The sequence below is a fragment of the Pygocentrus nattereri genome, chromosome 10 (genome assembly GCF_015220715.1).
Source record: "Pygocentrus nattereri isolate fPygNat1 chromosome 10, fPygNat1.pri, whole genome shotgun sequence".
NCBI classification, from domain to species: domain Eukaryota; kingdom Metazoa; phylum Chordata; class Actinopteri; order Characiformes; family Serrasalmidae; genus Pygocentrus; species Pygocentrus nattereri.
Genome location: NC_051220.1, coordinates 10539335 through 10557830, shown reverse-complemented (window position 1 = coordinate 10557830; position 18496 = coordinate 10539335). Strand labels below are relative to the sequence as shown.

At 41.7% G+C, this 18496-nt stretch overlaps 1 protein-coding gene across 3 annotated transcripts in view; it reads right to left on the bottom strand.

The window, feature by feature from the left end:
* The window catches only part of rps6ka1 (ribosomal protein S6 kinase a, polypeptide 1), a 108955-nt gene extending 91339 nt beyond the window's left edge, over positions 1-17616 (bottom strand). For all 3 annotated transcript variants that reach the window (XM_017716757.2, XM_017716758.2, XM_017716759.2), the window contains exon 1: positions 17028-17616. In XM_017716757.2, the coding sequence (XP_017572246.1) occupies positions 17028-17090 (63 nt within the window). In that variant the 5' untranslated portion in view covers positions 17091-17616. The remainder of the gene's footprint in view (positions 1-17027) is intronic.
* Positions 17617-18496: the final 880 nt, after the last annotated feature.

Sequence of the window (18496 nt, the reverse complement as noted above, 5' to 3'; positions counted from 1 at the left end):
GCGAAGGCTGGGCTCTGAGCGCTCTGATCTGCTGCAGGTGTGTCACTGCACTTCATCTGCTTGGTATGTTTACACCAGTGACATCTGACTCAGGAATCAAATCAGGTCATCTGAATCAACTGGTGAATCGATTCAGAATTGAATCGGACTCACATTTTGTCCTATTTCTGAAATGTTCACATTCCTTTTATAGGTTGAGGACGTTTCCAATATAATCAATTGCCAGAATTTAGTCTCATAAAGACACAAGTCTAAATACGTCACTGTAACTTATTAGGAACAATATCTTTAAAACTAATCATAATGGATGCGTTGTAATAGCACTGTAGATGAAATATGAGAATAAATGGTGTAATTAGTGTTGCTTAAATGAACTGTTATAATGGCATGCAAAAGCACATTATTTATGTTTGTTATTTTTACCCATTCTTTTCACAGAGTTTTCTATTCTTTCTAAACTACGGAAAAGACAGGAGAAGTCTTTCTTTTCTTCATTCTTTCTCTCTCTCTATAAAGATGCTCTCTGTGGTCACATTCTTTCCCTCCTTACAGCAATTATGACATTTACATTGTTTGTAGTTTGTAAAACTGAGATTATGATGACATTTACATTGTTTATGGTCAATAAAGCCATGATTACAAGGGTGTTTACAGCATTTACCGCGAGTAAAGCTTTGATTCCAATATGGTTTACAGCATTTACAGCGAGCAAAGCTGTGTTTACAATGGTGCTCATAGTGTTTAGGGAGTAAAGCGCTCATTCCAGTGGTGTTTAAAGCATTTACATTGGGTAGGGCTGTGATCCCAGCATTTAATTTAAAGCTGTGATTACAATGATGTTTATAGTATTTATAGTGAGTAAAGCTGTGATCACAATGGTGTTTATAGTGTTTATAACCTTTACATTGAGTAACCTTGTGATCACAATGGTGTTTAAAGCATTTACACTGAGTAAAGCTGCGATTATGATGTGTAAAGCATTTACAGTGAGTAAAGCTATGATTATGATGGTGTTTACAGCGTTTACACTGAGTAAAGCTGCGATTATTATGTGTAAAGCATTTACAGTGAGTAAAGCTGTGATTATGATGCTGTTTACAGCAAGTAAAGCTGTGATTACGATGGTATTTACAGCGAGTAAAACTGGTGTTAATAGCATTTACAGTGAGTAAAGCTCTGATCATGATGCCATTTACAATGTTTGCAGCGACCAAAGCTGTGATTACGATTGTGTTCATAGCGTTTACAGCGGCCAAAGCTGTGATTATGATTGTGTTCATAGCATTTACAGCGACCAAAGCTGTGATTACGATCGTGTTCATAGCGTTTACAGCGACCAAAGCTGTGATTACGATCGTGTTCATAGCGTTTACAGCGACCAAAGCTGTGATTACGATCGTGTTCATAGCGTTTACAGCGACCAAAGCTGTAATTACGATTGTGTTCATAGCGTTTACAGCGACCAAAGCTGTGATTACGATTGTGTTCATAGCGTTTACAGCGACCAAAGCTGTGATTACGATCGTGTTCATAGCATTTACAGTGAGCAAAACTGTGATTACGATTGTGTTCATAGCGTTTACAGTGAGCAAAACTGTGATTACGGTTGTGTTCATAGTGTTTACAGTAAGCAAAACTGATAACGATCGTGTTCATAGCATTTACAGTGAGCAAAACTGATTACAATTGTGTTCATAGCGTTTACAGTGAGCAAAACTGTGATTACGATTGTGTTCATCGTGTTTACAGTGAGCAAAACTGTGATTACGATTGTGTTCACAGCGTTTACAGTGAGCAAAACTGTGATTACGATCGTGTTCATAGCGTTTACAGTGAGCAAAGCTGTGATTACGATCGTGTTCATTGTGTTTACAGTGACCAAAGCTGTGATTACAATTGTGTTCATAGCATTTACAGTGAGCAAAGCTGTAGTTATGTTAGTGTTTAGTGTATTTACAGTGAGTACCATGGTGCTTATAATGTTTACAGTATTTTAGAAAGAAAGAAAGAAAGAAAGAAAGAAAGAAAGAGACATCGACTGGAAAATAAAATATGTTTGTGTCTGGAAGAGGAAAAAAGGCTTGAAAATAAATAAAGAAGTGGAGGTGTTGTCACTCACTCTCTGAAACAACTGCACTCAACAGCTCTGCCTTATCGATCCCCACACCCCCCATCACCTCCCGCACCTCCGGGTGGCATTACAGCTGCAGTACGCTGGGACCCGCTACACACGGCCACAGAGAAATACATTAGCGGGGTTACCGTGGTAACAGCAGGAAGCTGGAAAAAAGACTCTCCCCCCCCTTCTATGTGACTGAGTGCTACACTACCAAAGCCTTTCAGCAGTCCACGCTAACGGAGTCAAACCTCTTCAGCAGACCACTCACACAGACAATTCAGTCTCAGCCCAGTGTGGTAAGGCAACTATGACAGGGAAGTCATGGCTGGAGGTTAGGGAGCCGGCCCTGTGGTCGCCGGTTTGATCCCCAGTGCCAACAGTACATGACTGAGGTGTCCTTGAGCAAGGCATCTAACCCCCAGCTGCTCCCCAGCTGCTGCAGATAGGGCTGCTCACCACTCCGGTGTACTCACTGCCCCTAGTGTGTATGTGGTGTTTCCCTTCATGGATGGGTTAAATGTGGAGGTGAACTTTCCCCTTTGTGGGACTAATAAGGGTCTCTTAATTAGGTGTTTGGTGACTGAGGTTCATTTCTTTGGTTTTAGCAAGGCTAATGTAGCTAACTAGTGGAATTGGCTGGAATATTTGAAATGCTCTTGTTCCTTCATTATATTGGTATTAATTTCCACACTTTGTATTCACGAGCCTCGTCTGTTGTTAAACCTTTACTAATTTAATACTCTTGTGGATTCCAGGCAGTTTTCAGAGTTGGAGGCTTATTAAATCAACAAATCATGCCCAATCACATTTCACCCCTCGCCCCTACCACTTAGCCCTTAGCTCTGCTTTTTTGCGTTCATGTCTAGGGTATCCTGATTTTTGTTGAGACAGAGAGGTACGGCGAAGTGTTAGGGCTATATGGCCCTCCAAACAGAGGGTTTTCGGAGACACATCAAACAGAAAAAAAAACACAAATGTGAGAATTTTCTCTGTTAAAAAATTATGATAATCACTGTATTATCTCAGTTGCATGCGGTTTCAGTGTATTATGACTAGTAATATCACAAGTCATAGTTGTAGACTAGTAATCACTAGTAGTAGCTAATGTCTTGGTAGCTAGCTAGCTAAATGTCCCATTCCACCTTAAACAGTCCAGCAGTTCTGACACCTGAAGCGGTAGAATGTAACTGCATTGGAAAAAAGAAGCTGGTGAATAGCGGACTTCAGCTTCATATCACTGAAGAATTAGGGGTGGGTGATAATAAATAATTGTCCCTTTTTGAGGGTATACAATTCCTTAAATCTAACTAAAGCCCAGCAGTGAGGAGCTGAACTTTACCCTCCTCTGCTGTTACTGCAGACTGGCAGGGTCACCTACAGAGCAGTGCTGTTAGCTGTTAATGAAGTAATGCTCTTTTTATTTGAGGGTCCCATTTCATAGAGGAAGATTTCAACCGTTACCCCTAGTAGCTCAAGGGGCAAGGAGACTCTGGAAAACAAGGGGTAGGATATAAAAATAAGAGATGGGACTAGGTCAGGGCTCTGGAGTGGCATAACCTAAGCATTGGCTCCATCATCAGGGGATAGTGAGTTCGATCCCTGCTGATGCTACAGCCATCCGTAGCTGAGAATCCAAGAGAGCACAATTGGCCTGCTCTCTGGGTGGATAGGATGTTTGCAGACGACGCTGTTCTTCTGGCTAGATCACATGGATGCCTCCAGCGTTCACTGGAGCAGATTGCAGCTGAATATGAAGTGGTTGTTATGCAGATCAGCACCTCCAAGTCTGAGTTCATGGTCCTAGCCCAGAAAAGGATGGAATGCCTACTCCAGGTAAGAGGAAAGGACTTGCCCCAGGTGGAGGAGTTTAAGTATCTCGGGGTCTTGTTCACGAGTGATGGGATCATGAGGGATTATGAGATCGGCCGCAGGCTGGGACAGGCGGCAGCAGTAATGCGGTCACTATACCGGACTGTAGTGGTGAAGGGGGAGCTAAGCCATAAGGTGAAGCTCTTTGTTTACCGGTCGGTCTACATCCTGACCCTCACCTGTGGTCATGAGCTGTGGGAAAAGACCAAAAGAATGAGATCGTGAATACAAGCAGCCGAAATTAGCTTTTTTCGCAGGGTGGCGGGCGACACTGTATTCAATAGGATCCAGATGTCCCCTGGACGCGTACTGGTAGGGGTGTACCAGGCACGGCCTACCGGGATAAGACCCCGAGGTCGTCCTAGGACCCGCTGGAGGGATTATATCTCCAAGTTGGCAGGGGGAGCGGCTTGGGATCCCTGGGAATGAGCTGGAGGAAGTTGCGGGGGACCGGGTCATCTGGGATTCTCGGTTACTAAGCGGTTATGATGATTTCTACACACATTTTCTAAGCCGCTTCTCCTTCAGGGTCACGGGGGGTTGCTGGAACCTATCCCAGCGGTCATCGGGCAGAAGGCAGGATACACCCTGGACAGATCACCAGTCCATCGCAGGGCAGAATGATGGTTAATGATGGTGGTGATAAATTGAGGAGATGAAAATTGGGTAATAATCCAAAAAAAAAAACAAAACAAAAGAAACAGGATTGGGCCAAAGTCTTAAAAACTTTAACAATGATTGTGATTATACTATAAAGAACTCATGTCATGTCCTGCCAAAGTTGGCTAAAGTCTAAATGCAATCATGCTTTTATAAGACCCCCCCCTGCTTTGCTTTAAAAGACTGAAACAAGATAAATTAGCGATGTTGAAATATAGCAAGCTGGTTAATCACTTTAGCTGATTCGTATAAGCTACAAACTGTTTAGGATTAAATTGTTAAATAACTTCCAAGATGTCAATCCTGATCAAATTTATGTTAGTTATTTTATTTATGATTGAACTGAACTGGGAGCACTTTAAAAAAAAGATGGCTCTTTAAGGGCTCTTTAATCAGGGGAATGGTTCTATTTAGATCCAGGAGTTCTATACAGAACCATTTTCATGCTTAAAATGTTCTTTATACGATGAAATGGATCTTCAGAATGTGCTGTATACAGTTCTATATAGCATTAAAAAGGGCTCTACTGTATACTAGCTCGACATTTTACAATTAACATAACCCTTTTACTGCCATTTAGAACTATTTTCAAAAAGATTCTATAGAACCACACACAACACATTCACCATCAATCTGAAGAACCATTGCACCAGGCAAATAACCATTTAAGCATGAAATGGTTCTACAGGGTGAGTCAAAAGTCTCAGGATAGGTTTTATTTTATTTTATTCTTTATTTTATTATCGACTTTTATCTCTGGGGTCATCTCAAACAAACTGTGTATGCTGTGAAAATCCACAACAAACACCACCTTCAGCACCGCATGTGGAGGCTTGTGACAGCACAAAAAATAAAATAAAATAAAATAAAATAAAATAAAGGTGTCCTGTGACTTTTGACTCACCCTGTATATAGAAATCATGGTTCTAAACGCTCTTAACTATAAGTTCTTTATAGAACCATATACAACATATTCTCCATCAGTCTGAAGAACCATTTCACCATGCAAATTTTTCTATATAGAATTTATAATTAAGAATATTTAGAACCATAAGTTCTATATAGAACCATTTCCATGCTTAAAGGGTTTTTTGCACAGTGAAATGGTTCTTCAGAATTGTATATGGTCCTGTATAGCATCAAAAAGGGTTCTATTGTATACAAGTTTAACATCGCAACAATAGTAGAACCCTTTTTGGTGCTATAAAAAAAAAAAACTTCAAAAAGGTTCTAAAAAACAACTATATACAACACATTCTCCAATAATATGAAGAACCACTGTACCATTTAAAGGTCCATTTAAGCATGAAATGGTTCTATATGGAACTCATGGTACTAAATACTCTCAACTACAAGTTCTATATAGAACTATATGCATGGTGAAATGGTTCTTCAGACTGATGGAGAACGTGTTGCAGTTTTTTATAGAACCTTTTTGAAAATGAACACTTCATGATTAATTTATAGCACCAACTAGGGATCTGTTATTGTTGGGATGTCAAGCTTGCAGTAATAGAAGAACCATTTTTGGTGCTGCATAGAACCCTTTTCAAAAAGGTTCTATGTATGTTCTACCATCTGTAGCACACTCTCCATCAATCTGAAGAACCAGTTCATGATTAAAGATCCCTTTAATCATGCAGTGATCATTGTTCTGTATAGAACCATTTTCTTTACTAAAGAACCCTTAAAGAACCACAAATGTATGACAAAGCAGTGCCAAAGTTAGTCATCTATTAACTGATTCAGTAACTAAAATGACTGCAAGTCTTCTACTCTTCATGTTGACTCAAGCCTGTATCTCCTTTGTCCTTCTATTGCCCTCTCCCAGGGCAAACCAGCTGGACAGGGGGCAGCAGAGGCCACCAGACACCCCCTCACCCTTCTGTCCACTTATGTACTATACAGAAAACTGACCACAAGCTGTTTATGCTTCGTATGGACCCAAAAACAAGCTAAATAATCTAGTGATGTGTGTATATATCAGGTTCAATTCAGAGATCAAGATTTGTTAAACTCCAAAATCACAACGTCTAGAATTAGTAAGCTCAGTCATTTGAGTGTGAGTGTGGCCATATGTTAAGTCCCACCCCGTTCCCACCCATTTTACTCTGATAAGCTCCACTCAGATGACCTGTTTTGATTACTGACCGTAAATGAGAAACACTCAGAAACATATTGATGACACAGATTTACAAATGACTCATTTTTACAGTTCTTCATTGCTACATTAAAAGACCAGGACCACTTATTCATTTATTCATAACTGGTAATAAAACTGAGAAGTAGAATTTGACATTTTTCCCCTTTCCTTTTTATGTGTACTGTGTCTGGTCACACTCCGATCTAGAAATCAAATTAAGAAATCTGAGCTGGATTTTAGCTCAGTTATCAGACTTCTCAGTGCATGTGAACTCTTACTCGGATTTCTTTCGGATTTCTCAGTCTGTGCGTGTGCAAAAACAGACTGCTGTACTGGAAATAAGTGAGTAGCATTGCTGTGTGACACTGAAACCAAATACATGGTTAACAAAATGAAGGATTTAAATATTCTTCATGTTCTAGATGATGTAAGTTCATATTTACAGCTTGAGTGGCGATTGAGTGAGATTAAAAAAAATCTGCTGCTTATAAAGCAGAAATCTGAAAACTCTCTGACTCATGCAGACGCGAAGTTTTACCATTACCTGATGACTCGAGAGCATGAAGGTGCTGATCGGATTAGTGACAAAATCAGATTTTTCTGCAGTTATCAGATTATTAAATGCATGTAAACACACTCAGTGCTTCAGTGTGTTTACGCTTTTGGCAAAAAAAATAAATACATACATAATATTCTGCAAGAAAATCTGTCGGATTTCAGGATTAAGGCGGAGTTATTCTATGCTTATTGATAACAGCATCATACAGTGTAGAAATTACATAATCAAGTCTATCAGAGATACTGAACACCTCCACACACTTTGAGGCACCATGCTAATTGGTGGGGTATAAACTTCTCCTACTTGTTAGCTACTTTAGCCCTGTAGCTCCAGTGCTAAAACAAACAAACTTCAGACACCAAACATTTGTCTTGGCTGATCTATTACATTTGAGGTTTTACTGCTGACTCATTTCATACAGTTTCCTACCCCCCCCAGCCTCTCTTTATCCCTAAAGATTAAAGTGGCTGTTTCTGTTACTGTGCCTTTAAGACTAATACATGTAAATGAGCTGCCTTCTGATTGACTGTCCTGTATCATGCCTCAGTCCAAGCTGAAACACTCCAAATAACTTCAGCATGGATGGGTGTTGCTAAACTGCTGTATTACCGAATACACTGATGCATCTAAATGTGCCGGTTTTTATGACATCACAAAAGCAAAGACATTTTAACAGGCCGCTTATTCAGTTCAGTTTCCATTCCTGCATTATGGAGTGAACATTTATGTTTTAAAACAATAACGATACATACATACTATGTTACATTTTAGGATCATTTCAGGAAAGTGAGGGAAGCTGGTTTACCATCGTATGGGCCCTTAAAGAGGAGATGATGAATGGAGCCACATTTTATAGTCAACATTACATAATCCCAGTGCTACACTGCAGGGGGGGTGTGTGTGTGTGTGTGTGTGTGTGTGTGTGTGTGTGTGTGTGTGTGAGAGAGAGAGAGAGAGAGAGAGAGAGGGAGAGAGAGAGAGAGAAGTCCATGTGAGGTGGATGGCAGAGCAGTGCTGCAGTGTAATAAATGATAAAGCTGTGAATCAGAGACAGGGTGATCTAATCTATCAGGACTTTAAACGCCAACTGAATTTACTCTCTCAAACACAGCACTGCATGCGAGTGTGTGTGTGTGTGTGTGTGTGTGTGTGTGTGTGTGTGTTTCTGAGGGAACACTAAACACACATGGCTCTAAACACATACACGTCACACTCACCTTACTGACACATCGCAGATAAAAGAGAAGCCTGACACTAGAGAGAGAGCAAGAGAAAGTGCATGCATGAGAGAGGGAAGGAGAGGGAGAGACAGAGTAAGGGAGATTGGGAAAGCGAAAGAGAGGGGGGAGAAGAGAAAGAGCAAGAGTGATAGAGAAAGGGATAACACAGAAAGGAGAGGGAGAGCGAGAGGGGGGTATTTCAATTGAATTGAATTGAAAGGAAGAGGGATAAAGCCTAGAAAGAGAGGGGGAGAGGAGAGAGAGGGAAGAGGTCAATGGAGGAGAGACAGGAGAGATAGGAGAAAGGAGAGGGGGGAAGAGAATGAGAGAAGAGAAAGGAAAGAGAGATTTAGAGGGAAAGGGGGAATGAAAGAGAGAGGGAAGAGAAAGAAGAGGGGGGGGAAAGAGAAAGGAGAGAAAAGAGACAAGAAAGAGAGAGACAGAAAAAGGAAGAGAGAGGGAGAAAAAGAAAGAGAAAAGAAAGGGGAAAACATAGGGGGAGAGAGAAAGGAGAGAGAAAGGGAGAAGAGAGAGGGAAAATAGAGGGAGGGTAGAGAGGGAAGAGAGAACGAAGGGGCGGAAGTGGAGTGGGTTGGTGGGCGGGGTGGAGTATGTACCTCTTCTCTGAACTCTGGTTCATCTCTATACCCACATCACACCCACTTCAGCACAAACACACCTCAGTACAGGATGTGTGTGATCATATATGGAACGTTTCACAGCGTCTTACACCACATCTCAGCCAATAAGACTTCAGAACCAGAACTGTCAGTGTTAAGCTCCTCTGCCTCTCTGCCTGAAAAGTCAGCATTATAAATCCTCCATTATCACTCTTGGCTGCACAGCACGAACGCTGCCAAAACTTAATCACAGCTCCAGTCCTGCATCTCCAGCCAATAAGACAATCTGTGGAACTGTGCTCTCAATCTCTTTCTAAGAAGTCGCTGCGACCCCTGACTCAGCTCACCAAGGCTGTATCAGGACCTGACAAGAAGCATCAGAGCAGAAGAAAAAAAAACCCACAAAATGAGCAGCATAAAGTCCCCAGATACAGGCCTGAAACTAACAGTTACCTCTAAACTACGTTTTTCAAAAAATGACTGCATAATTAAATGTTTACAATTAGATTAACAGAACCATTCAGAGTGATTTGGTGTGAAACGCTCCGTTCTATATAAACGTACAGTCAAAACTGTTCACACTGGTGGTGATAGGAACCAGACGTCCACCTCTAAAAGCTCCCTCAAAGAAAGTTATTACATGGAATGGCACTGAATTCACTGCCTGATGTCTGAGACACTGCTTTATGGCAGTTTTGAGAAGATTTAGGCCATTCATGGTGGAGGGACACAAAACTCCTCTCAATACAACCAAAAAGGAAGATGTTCATGGAGGATGCACATGGCTGGAGGCCAGGCGAAACAAAATGCTTTACAGCAACACAGAAAGAAACAACTGTGCAAATCAAACTGCAGAAAATGTCACAAGCAATTGGTTATTGGCTGCCACATAACAAGCAGATTTGCATATTCTGCCCCACACAGCAATCAGATTTCAGTCCAACTACCCAGAGACTCATTTCACTACCAAGGCCCAATCCCATTTCTTCTATTTACCCCTACTCCTTGTTCCTCGTTTTCGAGTGCCGTCCTAACCCCTTGGAACGGAGTTCTTGCCCTACGAAATGGGACAACACTCAAATAAATAAAGCAAACAAACAAACAAACAAAAACATTGCTTCATTAACAGGGTAAAAGCGGTGCTCTGAAGGCGGCCCGTCTTCAGTTATAGGAGAGAAGGGAAAGGTTTAGCAACCTCACTGCAGGGCTTTAGTTACATTTAGGGTAATGCGCTTTCAAACAGGGGGTAGAAGACTTCCCCCTTCCACCTTAAATGGTGCAGCAGCTACACTCTGGCACTTTAGGCACCACATCTGCTGGACTATTTAAGGTGGAACAGGAAAATTAGCTAACTAGTTACAGAGACATTAGCATGCTGTTGGCTATTTATGCTCGTTACCAAGAAAATGGAAATAATACACTGAAACGACATTAAACTAATAAATAGAATTATCCTAACTTTTCAATGACAAAATTCTCACATTTGAGGGTTTCTTTGGTCAAACGCGCAGCCATTTTCCCCTCATAACACTCCATTTGGAGAGTGCCTCTGAAAAACCTTCGTTTGGAGGGCCATGTAGCCCTAAAACTTCACCCTAACCGTCTATCTCAACAAAAACGGGACACCCTGACCCTAGACGTGAACGTGCAAAACAGAGGGCTAAGGGCAAAGTGGGAGGGGCAAGGGGTGAAATGGGATTGGGCCCAAGTGTAAATACATGAGTATAAAATCGTACCAATATGCAATCCAGATACTAGACACATGAAGTGAGCAGGTGTGAACAGAGTCATAGGATTGAAAATGAGCATGTAAAACTGCACTGGATATTTTTCACTCTGACCACATATTCTGTGTTGACACCAGAGAACAATTTAAAATGCTGACTAAATTCCACGGCACCATTAAATGAATCAACAGAAGCTGTGCTATAAAATGCTTCCTGGGGTTGTGAGGCGACTTTCTGAAGTAAACGACGCATCAACAATAAAAATCCAAATCAAAAATCATAGAAAGATCCTTCTGTCCTATAATCTAAAAGTGTTCCAGGCTTCTGCTGACATCAGCCAGAGCGATGAACAAGGAGACACTTCTGCACAGAGCCGCTGCAGTCCCCAGAGCGCTTGCTCCATTACTGCAGGAGACAGGTCAAGTAGTGAGCCTTCAGAAAGGTTCGTTTGGGATCAAACGGATGTCAGGCTAAAGGATTCTGCCCACACAGGCCGATCTAGAAAAGAACAGCCTCATTTAATCAAGAGCCCAAGAGATGGACGACGAGAATAACGAGAGGATTGGGCTCTGTTCCAGCTCGCACAGACACAGAACGATGGAGTCATCAGTCACCATGTCACTTAGAATCATTTTACGGGTGAGTGGGTGCGCGACAGAGAGAGCAGAGAGAGCGGCCTTTGTTCGTCAAAGTTGCGTATACAGTCAAACCTGATCGCTAAATGAGCACACGGCAATTTCACAGACGGTTTCGTTACTCATCAGGTCCATCTTTGGCGTATCTGTAGGGTCAAACTCACGTATGGTGGGAGCATGCGTGTAATTGCCTAATTTGCAGATAATCAAAGTTGTTATGATATAAGATCAAGAAGATCAACAATAGTAAGAATAGAAAATAAGACTAATAATTTGTCCATATAGCAATCCAGTACTTGCGGATGTACTTCATTTACATGCACAGTGGTAAAACATTCTAATTAAAGACTTTCTACACTGTGCTTTTGTTTTATGCTACTGACTCCGCCCACAAAATAAACATTAAAAGACATAGCTAGAGCGATACAGTGCAATAATACAGTATCTATACGTGCTGTGTTCGGACAATGAGCACGCTACACCATCACGCCATTCTACCATCTTAAAAAGGACGTTTCATTTCACAATTTATTCTTTCCAGTGACCATAATTATAACACTACAAAGTTTGGTCAGTAAGGGGGAGCACTGCACTCATCACTCCACCTCAGACTCCTCCTACAAGCAGTCACTCTCGAACCATTGAATGAGCTTACCAAATAGTGGCATGAATTAGGGGCTGCTAGCCTGGCGCTTGATTTCACGCACCAAAGCAGAGTCATCATTTGTGCCCAAATTTGCACTCCTTTCTGTGTTGTTTGAAAGTTTCATGAATCAGACACACCATTAAATCAAATCTGACCTCTTTTTAATGCAACTTTGAAGAATAAGGGCCAGTGAGCGTGACCGAGAGTTCGTATGTAGGGTCAGGCAGCTGATGTGTGAATGTAAAGGGAGAGCATTGAAGTTCTGGTTATAAAGGCACTAAAGCATGACTTAACAAGCAGCGCATGTCTGCACTGTTTCCTCTCTTCTAGCTCTCTCGTTGGCCGTCACCTGAATCACTCATTCGGTCACGACCCTGTCCACCTCACCCCACCAGACTCCTGAACACTCACTCATAAAAATAAAAATATAAACTCTGAAGCTCGACCGGTTCAATCCTAATGACCAATTGCCCTAAGAAATTGCCCTAAAAAAATTCCTTACATGAAGGATAATTTAGATAAAGAGAGTCACTTCATTCCACCATGACCTTCTGCACCTTACTACAAAATTCCAAACTACTTAAGAAAATAAAAGAACAGGTAGCACAGTAAAAAACTCTGCTGGCAACATTTCAAAGACTGCAGTAGTTGGTCATCAATAATGTAGATTATGGACAGAGACAGATTTGCACGCATTTAATAATCCGATAACTGCAGAAAATCAGATTTTGTCAGTAATCCAATCAACACCTTTAGGTAATCAGATTTCTGCTTTAACTGGCCAATAAACTCAAAGAAGACGACGTGATGTAAACGTCAAGCATGTATTTGTTTTCAGCGTTGCTCCACAGGTGTCTTGCTGCTCTGCTGCTTGCTTATTTCCGGTACCACCATGTGTTTACACACATGCACAGACTGAGAAATCCGAAAGAAATCAGAGTAAGAGCACACTACTATTTGGATTTCTAGACCTTACTCCGATCTAAGAAATCAGAGCGTGCTGTTTACACTTGAATAATCAGATAAGCGTAGAGATCGGATTATGATCCGACTACTGAGTGCATGTAAATGCACTTACTGTTTACAGTTGCTGTCGTTTCTTTTAGAAAGTGCTCTGTTATGTTCATGTGATCCACACAGTAGACATAAGGAAATGGCAAAATGATCATGATATTTCAGAAAGATTTACCTGATTCTAGATAATATTTTTGCCATGTAAATAAAATTGGAGCAGACAAAGTAGAGCCACACCTTAGAAATACTATCAAAACCTATGAATCCAATCACTTGTATTTAACATTTCACACACTGTGCTGCTCTAAATCCATGAAACAGGACTAATGATGCTCTCTTTGTGTTTAAACATGCAATTGGTCAGTGTTTACTAAATACTGACGATATACACTTACCGGCCTTTTGCTTTCAGAACTGCCTTAATTCTTCGTGGCATACTTTCAACAAGGTGTTGGAAATGTTCCTCAGAGATTTTGGTTGGTTGGTTGAGTTACTGTTGATTTCTATCATCTCGAACCAGTCTACCCATTCTCCTCTGACCTCTCACATCAACAAGGCTTTTTCGTCCACTTAACTGCCGCTCACTGGATATTTTCTCTTTCTCTGACCGTTCTCTGTAAACCCTAGAGATGGTTGTGCGTGAAAATCTCAGCAGATCAGCAGTTTCTGAAATACTCAGACCAGCCCGTCTGGCCCCAACAACCACGCCACGTTCAATGTCACTTAAATCACCTTTCTTCCCCGTTCTGATGCTCGGTCTGCACTTCAGCTAGTTGTCTTGACCACCTCTACATGCCTATGTGGCCATGTGATTGGCTGATTAGCTATTTGTGTTAACAAGCAACTGAACATAACAACATAACACATAACAACTGTAGCTAATAAAGTGGCCGGTGAGTGTACACTATATGCTCAGAGAAGCATAACGATAAACGCTGTCATACTGCCCAGCTCTTCCACACAGTCATTCTTACAGCTTCCATAAAACTGAAGTTGCATTATCACTGTGTAGTTGTTGTCATGACCATATGAGGAAGTCAAGCTCTTGGCCGATTTCTCTATGGGAAAAATAAACAGCATTTTTTGAAGATCACGGCTTACTCCTACATTCATTTGTCCATCGAACTTCACTGAATCCCTTGAATTATGAAGTCATCAAGGACACTGACAACCTCTCCAAAACTCCCAGCCAGCTTTGCCAAACGTGTTAGTCCAAAGTTGGAGTAGCTGATGTTGGCATATTAACAGGGCTGAGGTTTAGGAATAGTAGTAGTAACAGTATTTTGCAAAGCAGAATTTGTCGGTTAGCCAGATAACTTAAACTAATTAACAAGTCTCATCCAACCGGAGAAGAGCTGATGTTCTTTTGGACAACCTGATGAGCTGAACCTGATGTGTTCGAGCAGGAAAATCAAACACTTTGCTGGACTTGGGATTTTTTTTAAACCATATTTGAGATTCTGCTGACTGTGAAAGCCAGGCCAACTGTGTGGAAGGCTCTAAAACTGCTGACATCTGCAAAACACAAGCTGATACAGGCTTCGTGGTTACAACATATTTCACTTTATTCCCTGTGTGATGGGCTCTGCACAGGCAGGCCACCGTGAAGCTGCACAAAAGCTCAAATCCTGATGGAACATGCCACTTCTTCATGCCAGCATAACGCACCAACAGTGCCAGCAGAAGCCAAATGCACTTTGATATCTGAACCATGTTCCAAGACTAATTTACAAGCAAAAATGTACCTGGAATTCCCTATATTATACAAATTCAGAAGGTAAAGAAACAAGAGTTTGCTTTGCATCTGAGAAAGTAGTAAACCTGCATAAGTTTGTGACTTGTGCTTGTTGGAAGAAATGACCAGACTCAGTCATTAGTGTGAGGTTTTTCTTTTTTTCCACTGGTGCAACAAAACTCATCAAGTAGAATTTTTGGTCAGTGGAGTGATCAGACACCTGAGTTTTATGTCAGTTGTATGATCAAAGAGGTACTAATGTGACTTTTACTTTAGTAGTGTTATCAAACAGGTAATTATTAACAATTTACTGCTACAATCAGACAGGTCATTGGTGTGACTTATTTTAGTACGGTGGTCAAACAGGTAATTAATGAGAATTTACTTTCCTAATCAGACAGGTCATTGGTGTGACTTACTTTAGAAGTGTAACCAAATGAGAATTTACTTTACTGGTACAATCAGACTTTACACCACCAGTGCAATCAGTCAATTAGTCCATCACAAGTGTGACCAGATAGGTCAATAGTGTGACTCTTTACTGTAGCGGTGTAGGCAGACTCGTTATTAATATGAGCTTTACACATTAGTGTTCCTTTTATTTCACTAATCTGACCAAACAGTTCATTAGCGTGACTTTTACTTAAGTAGTGCATCAGACAGGTCATTGGCATGACTGTATTAAACGCATGTTTAAACAGGCTAACATGAAGGTCCATTAGCGCATGTTTTATTTTTGCGGTGTAATCAGAGAGTTCATTAGTGTGAACTTTACTTTAACGTTGCAAACAAAGAGTCAATTAGGAGTTATACTAAGTGCTATGATTAGACAGGTCACTACTGTGACTTGTACTTTAATGTTGTCATAGATGGGTCATTAATGTGAGCTGTATTTTAATAGTATGGTCAAACGAATCTTTAATGTCAGCGTCACACTTTAGTGTTTAGAGTTTTACTTCACTAGTGAAATTAGGCCGCCCACTAGCATGACAGTTAAATGAGACATTGCAGGGTCAGACGGTCCATTAGCAGCTATATGTTCTACTTTTGTGATGTAATGAAGGTCATTAGTGTAACTTTTACCTAAGTGACATGGCCATTAATGGGAGTTTTACTTTAATGTTCAAATCAGACAGGTCATTAGTGCGACTTGCACTGTAATGCGGTCACAGATATGTCATTATTGGGAGATTTCCTTCAGTCAAGTGGTCAATAACGTTAGCTTTGCATATTAGTCTGAGATTTACTTTACCAGTATGATCAGGCTGTCCATTAGTGTGACACAAGCAAACCGGTAATAAGTGTGACTTCTACTTTAGCAGCACGGTCAGACAGTCCGTTAGCTTTTAGTTTTACTTTCGTCACATAATCAGACAGTTCATTAGTGTGACTTTTACTTTAACGCTGTAAGGAAGCGTTCAGTATGAGTTTTACTTCAGTGGCATGGTCGGGCAGGTCAATAGTGAGTTTTATTTTAATGTTGAGATCAGACAGGTCATGAGTGTGACTCTTACTGTAATGCTGTTACAGACAGGTCCTTAATGTGTCTTATTTTAACGGTGAGATCAGACAGGCCATTAGAGTGAGCTGAATGTCAGTAGTGCGACCAAGACAGGTTGTCGGCAGGGTGATCAGACAGGTCATTAGTGTGAATTTTATTTTAATGCTGAGATCAGACTGGCCCTTAGTGTGAGTTTTCTTTTAACATTGAGATCAGACAGGTTATTAGTGTGAGTCTTCGTTTAATGTTGACATCAGACAGTTCAATAGTGTGACTCTTACTTTAATGCTGTGATAAACTGACTGCTAAACAAAGTGTCTATCTATATATCTATCTATCTATCTATACAGGTCATTAGTATGAGTTTTAATTTAAAACGCTGACATTGTGCCGGTCATTGGTGCGACTCTTACTTTAATGCAGTCACAGATAAGCCATTAATGGGAGGTAAATGTCTGCAGTGTGACCAAGACAGGTAGCCCCCTTTGAGCTGTATGTCAGGAGAGTGATCAGTCGGTCATTTAACGTGAGTTTTACTTTAGCAGCGTGACCTCAGCCCCGGTATGCCCCCCTCCTCACCTCCGTCTCCAGCTGCACCAGCTCCATTTTGGGCCATGGCTCCGCCAACTGAGCGAGGGGCATTTTCAGCACGACTTTTATTCCCCTTCTCTTCTCTGAAACGTCGAAATGTGAGGTCAGGTGAGTTTCTCCCCCCAGCGAGTCCCAGTTAAGCCAGGCAGTCTCCTTTTAAGAGCGCTGTGCTGATGATAGTCCAGCGTTCGCGTTGGGAATGGTCTCCAGAAAGGCTACACCGCGGACTGGACGAGCGCAATCTGGAACAGGAGGCGTTTTACGCGTAAATGTGATCGAGCTTTACTCAACGGCGGGGATGTTTCCTGTCGGTCCCGGCGGCAAAACGAGGACACTGAGAAGAAAAATCCAGTAAATCCTCCAAAAACACTGGAATATCTCCGGTGTAGCGGGTTTTTTTCACGTTATCCAGCGGTGGATCCACACATTCCTCCAGAATCAGTGGTGGTACACCTCTCTGGTCAGTCGACGGAGCCTTGGTTCTTCTCCCTCTCACACACACACACTCACACACACTCACACGCGCGCGTACTCCAGTGTTTCTAAATCTGCGAGGTAACCGAGTGAGCCGTCAGTCAGCTGCTTCAGTCACGTTATGAGTTTTTTCCCCACCTGTATTCCGGAAAGCCCCGCCCTTCCCTCCTTCCCGCGTTGGGATTGGTTAGAGGTTCACACTTATACACGGTCAGACGTTCTAGAGCGCACTGTGTGCCCTAGAGCGCGCAGAGCCCGTTTCTAGAACATTCTGCGTGCTTTAGAAACGCTCCTAGAACTGCTAGAACTACTAAACAGTGCCAGTGCAGAGGGTCGGGGCTTTAGAGTTCTAGAACCCTGACGGTTTGAGTGCGGACCACCAGCCAATCCCAGCCCAGAAGAGGCGGGAAATGTCTGAATATGGGTGGAAATAAAAGAGTCCTCTGAATGAAGTGGCGCTATTTCGCACCCCCTGCTGGTCATTTGGTTTAGGTGCCCCCAGCGCCGCAACAGCTCAGCTACATTTCTGAACATGACCACTTCTGTTTTACATACGTTCACAATCCGCCTTACTAGAAACATATGCCTTGCACTTCCACTCACTGGCCACTTTAGAAACACCTACGTTTTACTTCCATTAATTGGTCACTTTATTAGAAACATCTCATTTGTACTTCCACTAACTGGCCACTTTATTAGAAACACCTACGTTTTACTTCCACTAACTGGCCACTTTATTAGAAACACCTACCTTGTACTTCCACTACCTGGCTACTTTAATAGAAACACACACATTGTCCTTCCTGTCACTGGCCACTTTATTAGAAACACACACATTGTCCTTCCTCTCACTGGCTACTTTATTAGAACCATCCTACAGGCCTACTGTATAAGTGTATGATTACAGATTGTTACTGCACAATTTATCAGCCCCCCTCCACCCTATCCATCAACAGTATCCAGCCGAGAGTGGCTCTGTCGGC